This window comes from Acinonyx jubatus, chromosome X, assembly GCF_027475565.1.
Source record: "Acinonyx jubatus isolate Ajub_Pintada_27869175 chromosome X, VMU_Ajub_asm_v1.0, whole genome shotgun sequence".
Taxonomy (NCBI): domain Eukaryota; kingdom Metazoa; phylum Chordata; class Mammalia; order Carnivora; family Felidae; genus Acinonyx; species Acinonyx jubatus.
In genome coordinates this window covers 59,656,745-59,674,825 of record NC_069389.1, presented here as the reverse complement: position 1 = coordinate 59,674,825, position 18,081 = coordinate 59,656,745, and the positions used below count along the sequence as shown (strand labels likewise).

The 18,081-nt window shown below is 36.3% G+C and overlaps 1 protein-coding gene and 1 long non-coding RNA gene across 2 annotated transcripts in view; one reads left to right on the top strand and one right to left on the bottom strand.

Annotated features, from left to right (window-relative positions):
- Positions 1-10,350, bottom strand: part of LOC128311614 (uncharacterized) — a 63,306-nt gene extending 52,956 nt beyond the window's left edge. Inside the window, exons 1-2 of the long non-coding RNA XR_008290149.1 lie at positions 6,785-10,350; positions 667-739 (exon numbers count right to left, since the gene is read on the bottom strand). This is a non-coding gene — a long non-coding RNA (uncharacterized LOC128311614). The remainder of the gene's footprint in view (positions 1-666; positions 740-6,784) is intronic.
- Positions 1-17,816, top strand: part of ZDHHC15 (zinc finger DHHC-type palmitoyltransferase 15) — a 225,479-nt gene extending 207,663 nt beyond the window's left edge. The window contains exons 11-12 of the mRNA XM_027053721.2: positions 717-791; positions 13,954-17,816. Of these exons, the coding sequence (XP_026909522.1) occupies positions 717-763 (47 nt within the window). The 3' untranslated portion in view covers positions 764-791; positions 13,954-17,816. The remainder of the gene's footprint in view (positions 1-716; positions 792-13,953) is intronic.
- The last annotated feature ends 265 nt before the right edge of the window (positions 17,817-18,081 follow it).

The following is an 18,081-nucleotide window of genomic DNA, read 5'->3' as shown; positions in this document are numbered from 1 at the left end:
TGTATTTAGGATGATTTGCTAGTTATCTAGTTGTGTTCATGGGACAAGACATGCCTAGGGTCCTCCTATTCTGCTGCCATTTTCCTTTCTCCCTTTCAACACTTTTAAATCTCAAACTGCCAGGTACATTATTATGCAAGAAGTATAAAGAAAGTGATTATCTGTACATTAAGCAAGCTGATTCGGAGTGTACTCTACTCCCCCAAAAGGCTCGGGTTAGGAAAAAAAAAACACCAAATATTTGTACCATAAATGGCATTGCTTGTTAATTCCAAAGCCTCTTATTTTCTAGATACCCCATTCCTTTTTAGAAACACAGCAACACTGAAAGTACTTTAATAGTTATTTCAATTATGTACAGTGTAAAAACACGAGATAGGGTAATTTTGTGAGTAGCAAGACTCAAAGCATCCCATTAAAGCTGGATGATGATGAGTTGCCATCACAGCTATCTAAGTCAAATACCTGCCAGTATTATAGATCAGATAATGCTTATAAATAAAATAATCTTATTTTATTGTACATCAGCCTGACTACTTTTAGAATGTGAATATCTCAACTGGTTACAAATGCTGGGGTATAACACACCAGTCCTTAAAGATCGGTAGATGTCTGCTGTCTCCGGGGATTAAACAAAAGGAAATATACTGGTGAATGAATATTCACCCATACAAGAGAAAGGGTCATTTGATCACCTTCACTTTTCAATCTTACAGATTATCCAGAAGTTTCATCATCTCTTGCTGTGGAAACAGAAACATAGCAGTTTACACATTTCCTGCATCTCTCAGGTCAGTATTCTGAAGGAGGCACATAGAGTGTTACTTGGACTGCTAAGAGGCAGTCTTGCAAGCAGTACTAGAAAAGAAATAAGTTCTTGCTCTGGTGAACAAGATGTTAAATGCTTCACTCTTGTATTATTCACATTAAGTAGAAGTTCTATATATAATTTATAAAGCTCGACTAATAACCCTTATAAAGTGTCTCCCTTTCTGTAGACATTACATAGAATCCATGTGCATAGCACTCTATCTCCACAAATTTTTTTAAGTTAAAGTAAATACCCATTTATTTACAACTTAAAATTAACAAATGCTAACATATTTTTTAATTTGGGCTCAAATTTTTGTAGATTAAAAAAATTGTTGCAACATTTTTACAGAAAAAACACTGATTCTAAATATTTCCTTCAAAATGAAAACACAAACTTGTAGAAATATTTGCAAAACATATAACAAACAAAATTTAACAACCTTAATTTACAAAAATCTTGCAAATAAAAAAGGAAGAAAATACAACCATTAGAAAATGGATAAACAATGCAATCATCAAATAAAAGTTAAAATGAAGAATAAACATAAAAATTATCTAGCTTTACTAGAAATATAAATTAAATACCACAAAATATCAATTTTTGTCTACTAAAGCAGCCACTTTTTATTATTATAGTACCCAGTATTCGTAAAGACATGTTGAAACAAGTACTTTTATGTGCTGCTGATGTAAGTATAAAGTCATATATCATTTTTATGGCAATTTAACAATATACATAAAAACCATAAAATTTTCATACAATTATATCTTATAATAAAATTTTATGAATGTATTTTAATGAAATTATCAGTGATCTGCACAACTATTCATTATGATATCATAATATCAGAAAATTGGAAACAAAATGAAATATCTACCAATAGAGGACTAGTGAAATAAATTGCTACATTATTATGATGAAATAGTTTGTACCATTAAAAGTAATTTTGAAGAATAATAGAGTTATCTTAAAAAGTTGTATGAGTGCAGTTTAATTTTAAAAGTATATTTGTTTTGTTTTGTTTTGTTTTTATTTTTTGAATATCAAATTTATTGTCAAATTAGTTTCCATACAACACCCAGTGCTCATCCCAAAAGGTGCCCTCCTCAATACCCATCACCCACCCTCCCCTCCCTCCTACCCCCCATCTACCCTCAGTTGTTCTCAGTTTTTAAGAGTCTCTTATGCTTTGGCTCTCTCCCTCTCTAACCTCTTTTTTCTTCCTTCCGCTCCCCCCTAGACTTCTGATAAGTTTCTCAGGATCCACATAAGAGTGAAAACATGGTATCTGTCTTTCTCTGTATGACTTATTTCACTTGACATCACACTCTCCAGTTCCATCCACGTTGCTACAAAAGGCCATACTTCATTCTTTCTCATTGCCACGTAGTATTCCATTGTGTATGTAAACCACAATTTTTTTATCCATTCGTCAGTGGATGGACATTTAGGCTCTTTCCATAATTTAGCTATTGTTGAGAGTGCTGCTATAAACATTGCGGTACAATTGCCCCTATGCATCAGCACTCCTGTATCCCTTGGGTAAATTCCTAGCACTGCTATTGCTGGGTCATAGGGTAGATCTATTTTATATTTTTTGAGGAACTTCCACACTGTTTTCCAGAGCGGCTGCACCAGTTTGCATTCCCACCAACAGTGCAAGAGGGTTCCCGTTTCTCCACATCCTCTCCAGTATCTATAGTCTCCTGATTTGTTCATTTTAGCTACTCTGACTGGCGTGAGATGATATCTGAGTGTGGTTTTGATTTGTATTTCCCTGATGAGGAGCAAGGTTGAGCAACTTTTCATGTGCCTGTTGGCCATCCGGATGTCTTCTTTAGAGAAGTGTCTATTCATGTTTTCTGCCCATTTCTTCACTGGGTTATTTGTTTTTCAGGTGTGGAGTTTGGTGAGTTCTTTATAGATTTTGGATACTGGCCCTTTGTCTGATATGTCATTTGCAAATGTCTTTTCCCTTTCTGTCGGTTGCCTTTTAGTTTTGTTGGTTGTTTCCTTTGCTGTGCAGAAGCTTTTTATCTTCATAAGGTCCCAGTAATTCATTTTTGCTTTTAATTCCCTTGCCTTTGGGGATGTGTCGAGTAAGAGATTGCTATGGCTGAGGTCAGAGAGGTCTTTTCCTGATTTCTCCTCTAGGATTTTGATGGTTTCCTGTCTCACATTCAGGTCCTTTATCCATTTGGAGTTCATTTTTGTGAATGGTGTGAGAAAGTGGTCTAGTTTCAACCTTCTGCATGTTGCTGTCCAGTTCTCCCAGCACCATTTGTTAAAGAGACTGTCTTTTTTTCCATTGGATACTCTTTCCTGCTTTGTCAAAGATTAGTTGGCCATACTTTTGTGGGTCTAATTCTGGGATTCCTATTCCATTCATTGGTCTATGTGTCTGTTTTTGTGCCAATACCATGCTGTCTTGATGATGACAGCTTTGTAGTAGAGGCTAAAATCTGGGATTGTGATGCCTCCTGCTTTGGTCTTCTTCTTCAAAATTCCTTTGGCTATTTGGGGCCTTTTGTGGTTCCATATGAATTTTAGGATTGCTTGTTCTAGCTTCGAGAAGAATGCTGGTGTAATTTTGATTGGGATTGCATTGAATGTGTAGATAGCTTTGGGTAGTATTGACATTTTGACAATATGTATTCTTCCAATCCATGAGCAGGGAATGTTTTTCCATTTCTTTATATATTCTTCAATTTCCTTCATAAGCTTTCTATAGTTTTCAGCATACAGATCTTTTACGTCTTTAGTTAGGTTTATTCCTAGGTATTTTATGCTTCTTGGTGCAATTGTGAATGGGATCAGTATCTTTATTTGTCTTTCTGTTGCTTCATTATTAGTGTATAAGAATGCAACTGATTTCTGTACATTGATTTTGTATTCTGCGACTTTGCTGAATTCATGTATCAGTTCTAGCAGACTTTTGGTGGAGTCTATCGAATTTTCCATGTATAATATCATGGCATCTGCAAAAAGTGAAAGCTTGACTTCATTTTTGCCAATTTTGATGCCTTTGATTTCCTTTTGTTGTCTGATTGCTGATGCTAGCACTTCCAACACTATGTGAAACAACAGCGGTGAGAGTGGGCATCCCTGTCATTTTCCTGATCTCAGGGAGAAAGCTCTCAGTTTTTCCCCATTGAGGATGATATTAGCTGTGGGCTTTTCAGATGGCTTTGATGATGTTTAAGTATGTTCCTTCTATCCCGACTTTCTCAAGGGTTTTTATTAAGAAAGGATGCTGAATTTTGTCAAATGCTTTTTCTGCATCGATTGACAGGATCATATGGTTCTTTCTTTTATTAATGTGATGTATCACATTGATTGATTTGCGAATGTTGAACCAGCCCTGCATCCCAGGAATGAATCCCACTTGATCATGGTGAATAATTTGTTTTATATGCTGTTGAATTCGATTTGCTAATATCTTATTGAGAATTTTTGCATCCATATTCATCAGGGATATAGGCCTGTAGTTCTCTTTTTTTACTGGGTCTCTGCTTTAGGAATCAAAGTAATTATAGCTTCATGCAATGAGTCTGGAAGTTTTCCCTCCCTTTCTATTTTTTGGAACAGCTTGAGAAGGATAGGTATTATCTCTGCTCTAAATGTCTGGTAGAATTCCCGTGGGAAGCCATCTGGTCCTGGATCTTATTTGTTGGGAGATTTTTGATAACTGATTCAATTTCTTCGCTGGTTATGGGTCTGTTCAAGCTTTCTATTTCTTCCTGTGGGATTTTTGGAAGTGTGTGGGTGTTAGGAATTAAGAAATAGGGTGTCCATTTCTTCCAGGTTGTCCAGTTTGTTGGCATATAATTTTTCATAGTATTCTCTGATAATTGCTTGTATCTCTGAGGGATTGGTTGTAATAATTCCATTTTCATTCATGATTTTACCTGTTTGGGCCATCTTCCTTTTCTTTTTGAGAAGCCTGGCAAGAGGTTTATCAATTGTGTTTATTTTTTTCAAAAAACCATCTCTTGGTTTCATTGATCTACTGTACAGTTTTTTAGATTCTATATTGTTTATTTCTGCTCTGATCTTTATTATTTCTCTTCTTCTGCTGGGTTTGGGGTGTTTTTGCTGTTCTGCTTCTATTTCCTTTAGGTGTGCTGTTAGATCTTATATTTGGGATTTTTCTTGTTTCTTCAGATAGGCCTGCATTGCAATGTATTTTCCTCTCAGGACTGTCTTCGCTGCATCCCAAAGCGTTTGGAATGTTGTATTTTCATTTTCGTTTGTTTCCATATATTTTTTAATTTCTTCTCTAATTGCCTGGTTGACCCATAATTCTTTAGTAGGGTGTTCTTTAACCTCCATGCTTTTGGAGGTTTTCCAGACTTTTTCCTGTGGTTGATTTCAAGCTTCATAGCATTGTGGTCTGAAAGTATGCATGGTATGATCTCAATTCTTGTATACTTATGAAGGGCTGTTTTGTGACCCAGTATGTGATCTCTCTTGGAGAATGTTTCATGTGCACTCCAGAAGAAAGTCTATTCTGTTGCTTTGGGATGCAGAGTTGTAAATATATGTGTCAAGTCCATGTGATCCAATGTATCATTCAGGGCCCTTGTTTCCTTATTGATCCTGTGTCTAGATGATCTATCCATTGTTATAAGTGGAGTATTAAAGTCCCCTGCAATGACCACATTCTTATCAATAAGGTTGCTTATGTTTGTGTAATTGTTTTATGTATTTGGGGGCTCCTGTACTCGGCACATAGACATTTATAATTGTTAGCTCTTCCTGATGGATAGACCCTATGATTATTATATAATGCCCTTCTTCATCTCTTGTTTCAGACTTTAATTTAAAGTCTAGTTTGTCTGATATAAGTATGACTACTCCAGCTTTCTTTTGAGTTCCAGTAGCATGATAAATAGTTCTCCATCCCCTCACTCTCAATCTGAAGGTGTCCTCAGGTCGAAAATGAGTCTCTTGTAGACAGCAAATGGATGGGTCTTATTTCTTTATCCATTCTGATACCCTATGTCTTTTGGTTGGCGCATTTAGTCCATTTACATTCAGTGTTATTATAGAAAGATATGGGTTTAGAGTCATTGTGATGTCCATAGGTTTCATGCTTGTAGCGATGTCTCTGGTACTTTGTCTCACAGGATCCCCCTTAGGATCCCTTGTAGAGCTGGTTTAGTGGTGATGAATTCCTTCAGTTTTTTTTTGGGAAGAAATTTATCTCTCCTTCTATTCTGAATGACAGACTTGCTGGATAAAGGATTCTTGGCTGCATATTTTTTCTATTCATCACATTGAAGATCTCCTGCCATTCCTTTCTGGCCTGCCAAGTTTCAGTAGAGAGATCGGTCACGAGTCTTACAGGTCTCCCTTTATATGTTAGAGCACATTTATCTCTAGCTGCTTTCAGAATTTTCTCTTTATCCTTGTATTTTGCCAGTTTGACTATGATATGTCGTGCAGAAGTTTGATTCAAGTTACGTCTGAAGGGAGTTCTCTGTGCCTCTTGGATTTCAATGCCTTTTTCCTTCCCCAGATCAGGGAAGTTCTTAGCTATTATTTCTTCAAGTATACCTTCAGCACCTTTCCCTTTGTCTTCCTCTTGTGGAATCCCAATTATGTGTATATTATTACGTTTAATTGTGTCACTTAGTTCTCTAATTCTCCCCTCATTCTCCTGTATTTTTGTATCTCTCTTTTTCTCAGCTTCCTCTTTTTCCATAATTTTATCTTCTAGTTCACCTATTCTCTCCTCTGCCTCTTCAATCTGAGCTGTGGTTGCCCCCATTTATTTTGTAGCTCATTTATAGCATTTTTTAGCTCCTCCTGATTGTTTCATAGTCCCTTGATCTCTGTACTAATAGATTCTCTGCTGTCCTCTATACTTTTTTCAAGCCCAGCAATTAATTTTATGACTATTATTTTAAATTCATTTTCTTTTATATTGCTTAAATCATTTTTGATCAGTTCATTAACTGTCGCTACTTCCTGAATTTTCTTTTGAGGAGAATTCTTCCGTTTTGTCATTTTGGATAGTCCCTGGAGTGGTGCGGAACTGCAGGGCTCTTCCTCTGTGCTGTCTGGCATAACTTGCATTGGTGGGCGGGGCTGCAGTCAGACCTGATGTCTGCCCCCAGCCCACTGCTGGGGCCACAGTCAGACTGGTGTGTACCTTATTTTCCCCTCTCCCAGGGGCAGGACTCACTGTGGAGTGGTGTGGCCCCTGTCTGGCCTTCTTGCACACTGCCAGGCTTGTGGTGCTGCTTCACTGGGATCTGGCGTATTAGCTGGGGTGGATCCACAAGGTGCACAGGGGCGGGAGGAGCAGACTTAGCTCGCTTTACCTTCAGTGGTCCACTTCGTGAGGGTCCCTGCGCCATGGAGAGGGAGGCAGACCCATCCAAGGAATGGATCCACAGAATCACAGCATTGGGTGTTTGCGCAGTGCAAGCAAGTTCCCTGATGGGAACTGGTTCCCTTTGGGATTTTGGCTGGGGGATGGGCGAGGGAAATGGTGCTGGAGAGCACCTTTGTTTCCCGCCAAGCTGAGCTCTGTCCTCGGGGCTCAACAACTCTCCCTCCCGTTGTCCTCTAGCCCTCCCGCTCTTGGAGCAGAGCTGTTGACTTATACCATTCCAGATGTTAAGTCCCGCTGGCTGTCAGAACACACTCCATCTGGCGCCTCCACTTTTGGAAGCCAGACTCGGGGGTTCTGCCTTGCCAGGTGGGCTGGCTGCCCCTCCACCACTCCAGCTCCCTCCCGCCAGTCCGTGTACTGTGCACTGCCTCTCCGCCCTTCCTACCCTCTTCCGTGGGCCTCTTGTCTATGCCTGCTCCAGAGAGTCCATTTTGCTAGTCTCTGGCAGTTTTCTGGGGTATGTAGGCAGATGTGGGTGGAATCTAAGTGGTCAGCAGGACAGGGTGAGCCAGTGTCCTCCTATGCCACCATCTTCCTCTGTCAAATACCAAAAGTACATTTTTTATCATCTTCGTTGAGATATAATTCACAATACCATATAATTTGACCACTTTAAATGTACAATTCAGTGGTTTTTAGGATATTCATAGAGTTGCACAACCATCACCTCAATTAATTTAGAATATATAGAAACCCCATACCCTGTAGCAGTCACTCCCCATCCCTTCACTCCTTCTAAGTAACCACTAATCTACCTTTCAGTCTCTATAGATTTCATGATTTCATGGAATTATATATGTGGCCTTTGGTGAAAAAATATTTACAAATCAAATATCTGATAAGAGACTTGTATGAAGGATCTATGAAGAACATTTACAATTCTATAATATAAATAAAAACAAATTAAAAAAATGATAAAGGATCTGAGTAGACATTTCTCCATAAGTAAATAATCATATGAAATAAGCACATGAAAAGATGCTTAACATCACTAGCCATTAGAGGAATGCAAATCAAAACCACAATACAGCACTTAATATACACTAGGATCCAAAAGACACATAATATTGTTGACATTTATGTGGAAAAATCACAACCCTCATACACTGCTGGTTGGAACATAAAACAGGTCAATCACTTCGGAAAACAGTTTGACAATTCTTCAAAATCTTAAACATAAAAATACCATATGGCCCAGAAATTCCAGTCCTTGTATAAAAACAAAGAGAAATGAAAGCATAGTCCACACAAAAACTTCTACATGAATGTTCACAGCAGCTATTCATAATGGCCAAGAAGTGAAAACAACCCTAGTGTCTATCTGCTGATAAATAGGTAATAAAATGTGGTATATCCATGCAATGGAATACTATTTGGCAACCAAAAGAATAGATGCTATAACATGGATGAACCTTGAAAACATTATAAAATTACATTTAAAATTTTAATTTAAAACTTTTCAGTATTAAAGTGTATCTATGTATGTAGAAAAACACTGAAAGAAAATATAACATAACTAAAAATTAAAATTTTAGATTGTTACTCCCTTCTCTATCTAGCTTTGACTGGATAGAGCTTCAACTTTTCTGTTGCCAATATATTTTTGAAGTATATTTAAAGTACAATATTATACTATTTCAGGTGTATGATACAATTGTATATATTACTCAGTGCTCATTAAGATAAGTTGTGCTCATTAAGACAACCTTCCCTCTGGCAACCACTTATTTGTTCTTTGTCTTTAAGAGTCTGGGTTTTTTTGTTTATCTTCTTTGTTCATTTTGTTGTTTCTTAAATTCCACATATGGTGAAATCATATGGTATTTGTCTTTCCTGTCTGACTTATTTCACTTAGCATCATACCCTCTAGGCCCAACCAAGTTGTTGCAAATGGTATTTCTTGCCAATATTCTTATCTCCCTATCTGCATTGCCTCAGCCAGAAAAAAAAAATCCAGATTCAATCTGTCTGCCTTCTCAATTCCTATAGTCAGGCTGCTGAGAACTACTACAAAAATAACAAAACCAATTATAAATATTGATTGCAACTTATTACAAATAACACAACTGAAATTATTTGTGGTCTCCAGCCTAAGCTTGCTTGAAAAATCGTCACTACTTACCTACTTACCAGTAGTTCTTTCCTTTATTAACCACAACTTCATTCAGTCTCTCATATCACTGCTATCCCGTGTCATAATGAAAGTCCTAACACATGCAATCAGGCTAGAAAAAGATATAAGGCCACTCTGGAAAAGAAAAATAAAACTATCCTGATTTTCAGATGACATGATTGTCTACATAGATAATTCAAAGAATCTACAAAAACTCTGAGAACTAAATAAGTGAGTTTAGCAAGTGTACAACACACAAAATCAACACAAACACCTGTTGTGTTTCTATATACTAGCAATGCACAATTGGGAAACCAAAATTAAAAACACAATACCACTTACAATAACTCCAAAACTTAAAGAGCTAGATGTAAATCTAACAAATAATATACAAGATCTGTATGCTGAAACCTACAAAATACTGATGAAAAAAACCAAAGAAGTCCTAAATAAATGAAGAGACATACTATGATCATGGGTCAGAATACTCAGTATAGTTAAGATTTCAGTGGTCCCCAAATTTGTAGACAGGTTTAATGCAATCCCAATTAAAAATGTAGCAGAATTTTTGTTAAGTATGGACAAGCTGATTCTAAAATTTACATGGAAAAGTAAGGGAACTACTATAGCCAAAAATTTTCTGAAAAAGAAAATCAAAGTCAGAAGACAAAATCTGTCCGATTTTAAGATATACTATAATTCTACAGTAGTCAAGATGATGTGGTATTGGCAAAAGGATAGACCCATAAACCAATGGAACAAAATAAAAAGTAAAATTCTGAGATAGACCCACATAAAGGTGATATATTGGTTTTTACACAAAGATGTAACCATAATTCACTGGAGAAAATACAGTTTTTCAATAAATGGTGCTAGAACATCTGGACATCACTACGACATGTATGCTTCACAACATATAAAAAATTAACTCAAAAATAGATCCTATACCTAATGTCAGATGTAAGACTATAAAACTCTTAGAACATAGGAGAAAATCTTTGTCACTTTGAGTTAGGCAAAGTTCTTTTTTTTTTTAATTTTTTTTCAACGTTTATTTATTTTTGGGACAGAGAGAGACAGAGCATGAACGGGGGAGGGGCAGAGAGAGAGGGAGACACAGAATCGGAAACAGGCTCCAGGCTCTGAGCCATCAGCCCAGAGCCCGACGCGGGGCTCGAACTCACAGACCGCGAGATCGTGACCTGGCTGAAGTTGGACACTTAACCGACTGCGCCACCCAGGCGCCCCGGCAAAGTTCTTATATATGACATCAAAAGTAAAACACATAAAATAAAAATGTACAAATTATACTTGAACAAAATTTTAAATGTTTTCTCAAAAGAACACTGTTAAGAGAATAAAAAGATAAGCCACTGGCTGTGAGAAAGTATTTGCAAAACATGCATCTGATAAAGGACTTATATCCAGAATATCTAAAGTGCTCTAACAGCTCAAAGATAAAAAAAAAAAAAAAGTAATAAAAATGGGCAAAAGGTTTGAATGGATGCTTCACCAAAAAAGTGGAAATGAGTACAAGAAAAGATGCTCAATATCACTAGCCATGAGGAAAATGCAAATTAAAATTATGAGGAGATTCCTTTACACTCATTCTGGAATGGGTAAAACAATTTTTTTTAATGGTGATAATTCTAAGTATTGACAAGAATGCAGAACAATTGGAATTCTCATATATTTCTGGTGGGAATGCACAATAGCTCAGGCACTCTGGAAAACAGTTTGGCAGTTTGTTATAAAGTTTCTTATAAATTTAAATATACTTTTACCATATGACCCAGTAATCCCACTCTTGAATATTTCCTCTAGAATAACAAAACCTGTGTTCACTCAAAATTTGTATATGAATATAACAGCTGTATTCTATCTTAGATGGTGGTTACAAGATTCTACACATGTATAAAAGCTCACAGTACACCAAACCAAAGTTCATTTTACTTTATTTAAATTTAAAAATTAAAAAAATAAAGCAAAAAAACCAAACTTCTGTTATGCTTCTCTCAAACTTCCTGTACCTTCTTTCCTTTCTCACTACCACCAAAGGTCTGCTTCTTAAAATAATATCTTACAAACTTGGCTATTTTTTTCCCTGACCATCACATTAATATACTCATTCCTTAGGAAATCTATCCATTCTCTGGCTAAAGAGTGTGTGTATATTATATATATCTATAGATAGATAGATAGATAGATAGATAGATAGATGATAGCGTCTCCCACACAAGATTGTAAGCTGCTTGAGGGCAAGGACTATGTATTGTTCACATTTTAGTGCCAGTCCTTAAGACAGTGCCTGGCACATAGTGTGAAAATCAAGGTTAAAAAATATCTATATATCTATAGATATATAAAGATATATGCATATATACACACTGTATGTACACACTCACAAACACATAATTACTATGTTTCTCACCCAGGATTCTTTCCTGAACTCCAGACCTGAATAACCAAGTGCTTTTCAACTTCACCCACCCAAAAACCTATTTCCTGTTTTGTTCCCACTCCATCTCCTACCCACATCCAATTAATCACCAAGGTATGTTGACTGTGTTTCCTAAATATTTCTGGAAGCTGTGCATTTTCCTCTATCCTGATTACCTTGACCCCAGATCATGTGTCCACCTGTGTTGCTGCAGTAACCTCTTAATTTGTTTCCCCGCCTCCAGTCTTGCCCCTCATCCAATCCATTCTCCATATTGCAACTGGAATGATGTAAAAACTTTGTGTAATGACTCTTTCATTGGCCTCAGCACAGTGTGAACTCCTTAACACAGTTTACAAACCCTTCCATGATCTGGCCACTGTTCATCTCTCAAGGTTCCTTCCATAATTTTCAACTCCAAAGCTTCCTTTCCACTAGTTTTATCCCCACACCCTATGCTTGAACCACACTCTACTACTTTCAATCCCTCAAACACACACCTGCTGTTTTCCATTATTGGAATGCTTTCTCAGCAGCCTCCCCCCTCCCCCATTCCAGTCTCTTCATCTGGCTATATAATATTTATTTTTTTCAGGTTTCAGCTTCCACACCATTTACTCAGTGTATGTCACTGACCTACATAGCTAAGTTCTATGTCCCTTCTGGATTGTACCATAATAACACTATGAGAACACTTTTATTCTGTGTTGTAATAATCTACTTACTTGTCTGTCTTCCACACTAGATTGTAAGCTCCTTGAGGGCAAGGACTATGTCTTGTTCACATTTTAGTGCCAGTCCCTAAAACAGTGCCTGTCGCATATTAAGTATTCAATAAATATCTGTAGAATGAATGATAAGGAGGGAGAATGAAAAACAGGCTCTGAGATTATAGGTCCTTGTTTTTCTTTATTTTCTATATTTTCCAATTATTCTATGATGAATATGAATTGCTTTTATATTAAAAACTCATTACAATTAATTTTATGGGTGCCTGGGTAGCTTAGTCAGTTAAGCTTCCAACTTCGGCTTGGGTCAGGATCTCACTGTTCGTGAGTTCCAGCCCCGCCTGGGGCTCTGTGCTGACAGCTTGGAGCCTGGAGCCTGCTTCAGGTTCTGTGTTCCCTTCTCTCTCTGCTCCTCCCCCGAAAACACTCTGTTTCTCAAAAATAAACATTAAAAAAAGTTTATTAAGCATATTTACAACAAAAAGAGAAAAAACTATGAAGAAAATTAAAATCATCTATAATTCCACCACCTAAAGATAAGTCATGTAAACATTTTGTTGTATCTCTTGCAATATTTTCTACGAATGAATTTTTTAAACATTGAGATCATACTGTCAGTTTTGAATTCTTCGTTTTTCATTAATGTCAAAAGTAACTTCCCATTATATCAAGTTATTATTTATTTAATCAATTTTATGCTTTCCAACATTAAGATTTTATCTGATTTTTCACTATTATGAATAAGGCCATCAATATTTCATTGAACGTTAATCTTTTTTCTCATTTATAATCATTTTCTTAGAATAGAATCTTAGAAGCAAAACTACTGGTATGAACTTAATTTTAAAACTCTTAAAATATATGGCTTGTTGTCCAGAAATCTTATACTAATAATAGCTACTTCAGGAACTTTATACTAACAGTAGTTACTTCAGTGCCTACTATATGCCAGACTTTGTTAAGTAGATTTTATTGTGTTGATTTTACAGATGAAGAAACTAAGGTCCATTTATGTTGTTTGTCCAGAGTCACAGAGATAACGAGTTTCAAAGCTAGAATTCAGATTCAGAATTGTCCACTTTCAAAGCTTATTTTCATGTGAATTTCAAAAAAAAACCCACATTTTTGTGTTATCAGTTATATATTTACTTGACAAAATGTGGAAAATACAAGTAGAAAGTAATGAAAATAAAAATAAATTACCCATGAACCCACCACTTTGAACAATCTAGTATATCTTCTCAGTCTTTTTTTCCAGGTACAACTTTTGGGTTAAAAATAATTATTACATTATTATATGATTTTTCATCCTGCTCTTTTCACTTAACATTTTTCGGTGCTGACCCATATGTTTCATAAACATAATTTTAATGATTGCATATTCTCAATGGATGTTACCATGTAGATATTTACAGTTGTTCAGCTCACCTGTGAATTTCTTTTTTTCATTCCCAGGACCCTCCATCTCCCATGAGGCTTACAGAATTCAATGTTGGGAACCATTTTAATCTTCAAAATAAGTCACCATTGTGGATTGAAAGCTTCACAATTTAAAAGCATTCCATCAAATATTTGCTGTGCAGATAAATGTTTCAGGACTTTACAAGCTATTTAATTTACTAACTGAACCCATTGATCTGGTAGCAATTAATTCAAGACAGTCTTCCTCTCTTTCTTCATTTCCCCTCCCCAATCTGTAAAAACCTGAATGTAACATATATACCTTCCCAGAGACTCTTGTTATTTCTCTTGTCGGGTAAAGAGGAATTCAAAAGACTTCCATGGAGTCTTTCACTCCCCTGGAAAGACTGTTAATTATCTTTATAGGGTCTTTGTGGTATTGAGGGGAATCAGATATGTTTGCTGCTTGTGTGCCTGTGCATTTATAAGCATGCATATGTGCAGCATATTTACACAAAATTCTGCTGTGTGTTATGAAAATCAAGGTTAAAAAATCCAAGGTTTTTATTCAACTCTGTGTTTTCCCCTAAATAGCAATTTAAATATTTGCTGGGCTGTGAAAACCATCCCTATATCAGGCATGTAAAATTCAAGAGGCAGATTCAACACCCCATAATCAAGGTCCTCAATTGGGAATTGAACAATGCAAAGCCTGTTCTCTGTCATAAATGTGTAATGTTCCTGAAAGCACCACAACTAATAGAGAAGATCAGATCTCCACTTTATTAAATAAACATAAGTGTTTTAAAGACTTTTAATGTCAGGCTTTGGTAAAATTCTCCAGTTACTTTTATTATTTTCTCTGATACCTAGCTTTTTTTGCCTATATTAATTGTTCTTATGATGAAAGAAAAACCATAACCCTAAGTTATGGTCCATAGGTTTTGTTAGGGGCTTAAAGATAATTTTCAGGTTTAATTACAAAACTGTTCATAAGGTAAGGCTTCAAAGTTGAAATTAGCCTAAGGATTAGCACTAAAGATCTTTGTTTTCACAGCAGGGGTTAGTGTACAGACAATGATAACCCATAGTAATATGCCAATACTTTCTTTTCCTTTTTTTTTTCCTTTTTTTTCCTTGTTGTAGCTTCAGTGGTAGCTCAGCCATTAAGATAGTTTACATTCATTTTCCCATTTGTTTATAATCAACCTTTATTTTAGTCCTAATGCCCAAATCAATGAGTATGAACACTAATGTTGCTTCTTTATAATAATACCTGAGAACATTGATGGTTTTCATTTCTCAGCCAGTGTTCTTGTGCCCAGCTACTGACAACAGAAGTCCCAACTCTTGCAGAGATTAGTGGGAATTAGAGGCATCTTACAGATACCAAGGAGTTAAGCTCCTATAAGGACATTAGGTTTACTAAATTATGCCCCCTAAAACCTTTTTGAGTAAAAGAAAATTTGCCTACTACAAACTATTTGATGTTCAAACTCCAGTGGAGGTGAGAAGGTGAGCAATTTAGCTACTTAAAGAAACAAAAAACTTGTTCATTTAGATCATCTAGGTAATTTTGGTCGAGGTAAGACTTTTAGCATAAATTAAATGGATTGTGGCCAGCATTTCATTTGAAAGAATACTATACGTGACAAAATCTATTAGGGCCAGGGAATGTTTCTCAAACTCAGATGCTAAGAAGCAACCTAGAAGACTATACACACTAGGTTTCACAATAACCTCATGTATGGGAAGCTTTTTCCCCCTTTCTTTCTTCCTCCAAAACACTCTCTTGTTTAGGTTTTTCTTGAAAGTTTATTTGGCCATTCACATGGTCTTATGATGGACAAACCTTGCCTTTTATTGATATAGTAATGCACCTTTCTCTAAAGATAGGCCATTATTTACTCCACAGTCAGTGGGCTTCAAAGAGGTCTCTCTCTTTCCCATCATCTTCTGCCAAGGTTTAGGCAGGGTAGCTTCTCACTATGATTCAAAGTCAGGAAAGAATCGACCATTTCTTTGATGCATAGAGTGTATCAGAGTTTGGCACTGATAGAAATCAGGTCATAAAAGATAGTATCAAGAAATTATAGGGAAGTACTGGAAGGAAGAGTAAAGCTCAGGAGAGCTATAATGCAAAGCTGACTTAAACCATCTTCAAAGGGCCAAATAAATAAGAGTTTTAAGTAGGGGGGCTTGGAGAAATAAATCCTATTCCTATCTCAGCACCTTTATTCCACTAGCTTATAGACTCTAATAATACCCCTATCCATAGATCATTGAGTATTGCCTACCGTACATAGGCACTTCCCCTCATTGATTGACTATTGATTGACAGAGAGATTAACCTAATAATTAGTATATCTTGATCTGGCTCTGTTGCTTGTTTTCCTTGAGGCCCTGTCAAATAACCTCTGTGGGATCTCATTCCCCAATTTTTTGGTACCCATATCCCACATTTGCAATATTAAGATACTCATTATTAGGATCCTAAAACTGCTAAAGGTGCTATGTAACTCCCTAGTGCTCTTATATAAGTCTTTCATTGAAGGACTGGGATGAAAACTTGAACCGTAACTAACCCACCAGTGTGCTCCATTCTTTCTTCCATGCTCTCATTGCTGACTTGTTCTTGCAGAGTTTAGAATACTTTATTAAAGTTCTTCAATTCATTCTAACAATGTCCTTGGAATAGAAATTATTTTACCCATGGCACATCTAGGAAAATTAAGGCCAAAAAAAAAAAATGAAGTGGCCTCCAAAAGCACATAGCTGTCTGGGACAGAACTCAGTTATCATGTCCAGTGAATGTTAGACTGACTTGGCTTCCCAGTACTGGAATTACCATGGAACAGCTTAGAACACTGAGATAAATTAGGGCAGGATCACATTTCAGAAAATTTCCACTTTGTCCAACATCTAAAAGTATGCAATTAAATAACTCTTATTTTCTATGTGATATAAATGTTATATATGTCTCTTTCCCACATTGGTCCCATGTAACTCACATATTTCACACTATGTGACATCAGCCAGTGCCATTATCTCCTCTGGCACCCATAGAGCCCAATCTCAGGGCTGTCTTTGCCAGAGAAAAGAATGTGCTTCCCCATGTTTATGCCAAATTGCACAAAGTGTAGACATTGAGGTTAATGGAGATTTAAGCACAATCCCAAGCAGGTATGTTTTAAGAATATTGAATGTACATTATTGTGACATGCACCTGAAATGTAACATGGCCTAAATTCATAGGAATGTAACAGTCATGCAAAGCTTATCCCTTTTACCTCTCATCACACATATATATCTACTACATACATGTGTGTACACATATATGCACACTACATGCTTCCCTCAAAGTAGGCTGCTTGGTCATCAGGTGCAAATACTTTAAAGGAATGATTCTTTGTCCTCTCCTTTTAGAAAAAAGTCCAACAGCCACTTCAAGTGAAGAACACTCCATTTATACATTCTAAAACTTCTACTTCCAGAGTAGCTATGATATTCAGTTGGTGCAAAAGACAAGATTGTTAAACCCTTTCACAAGTCCTATGTTCTTAGAAAATTTATGAGTTCCATGTAATCAGTAGGAAATGGTTTATGAGGCATGGTACATCTGCATTTCTTTAACCTTTGCTGTAATGTACCATATTAAGTTGTAGTCTTTTGCATGCAGGTTTTATGTAATATAATAATGAATGGGTGACTCCTAAGAGCATGCAACCAACAACTATTTGCTTCCCCAAAAGGGCTAGGACTGTGTCCTGCAGTGTTTAAAACTATTACATTTGTTCTTTGTAGCAGAGTGGTATGTGGCCATCAGCAGAATGAGTTAAGATGGACAATGAGTGCAATATATCAGGAAACAGATTTTTTGTAGGGAATGACAGTAAAGGCAAAAAAAAAAAAAAAAACCAAGGTAAGATGTATTCAAGGAATAATTGCTGTCACCCTGCTGGATAAATCAGCAAAGAGACACAGCATGAAAGCTGGTACTTAGTCTTGGTAATATATGAAATATATTGGAGAGCCAGAAAAAGAAATGCACTGGGGCTCTAGCAGTTAAACTCAACTTGCCAATTTGCTACAAATCCTTTTTTTCCACTAATCTGCTCAAAGTTATTGTATACAGTATTCTCTAAATCACGTGTCTTGCTACAGAAATATCCACAAATACTA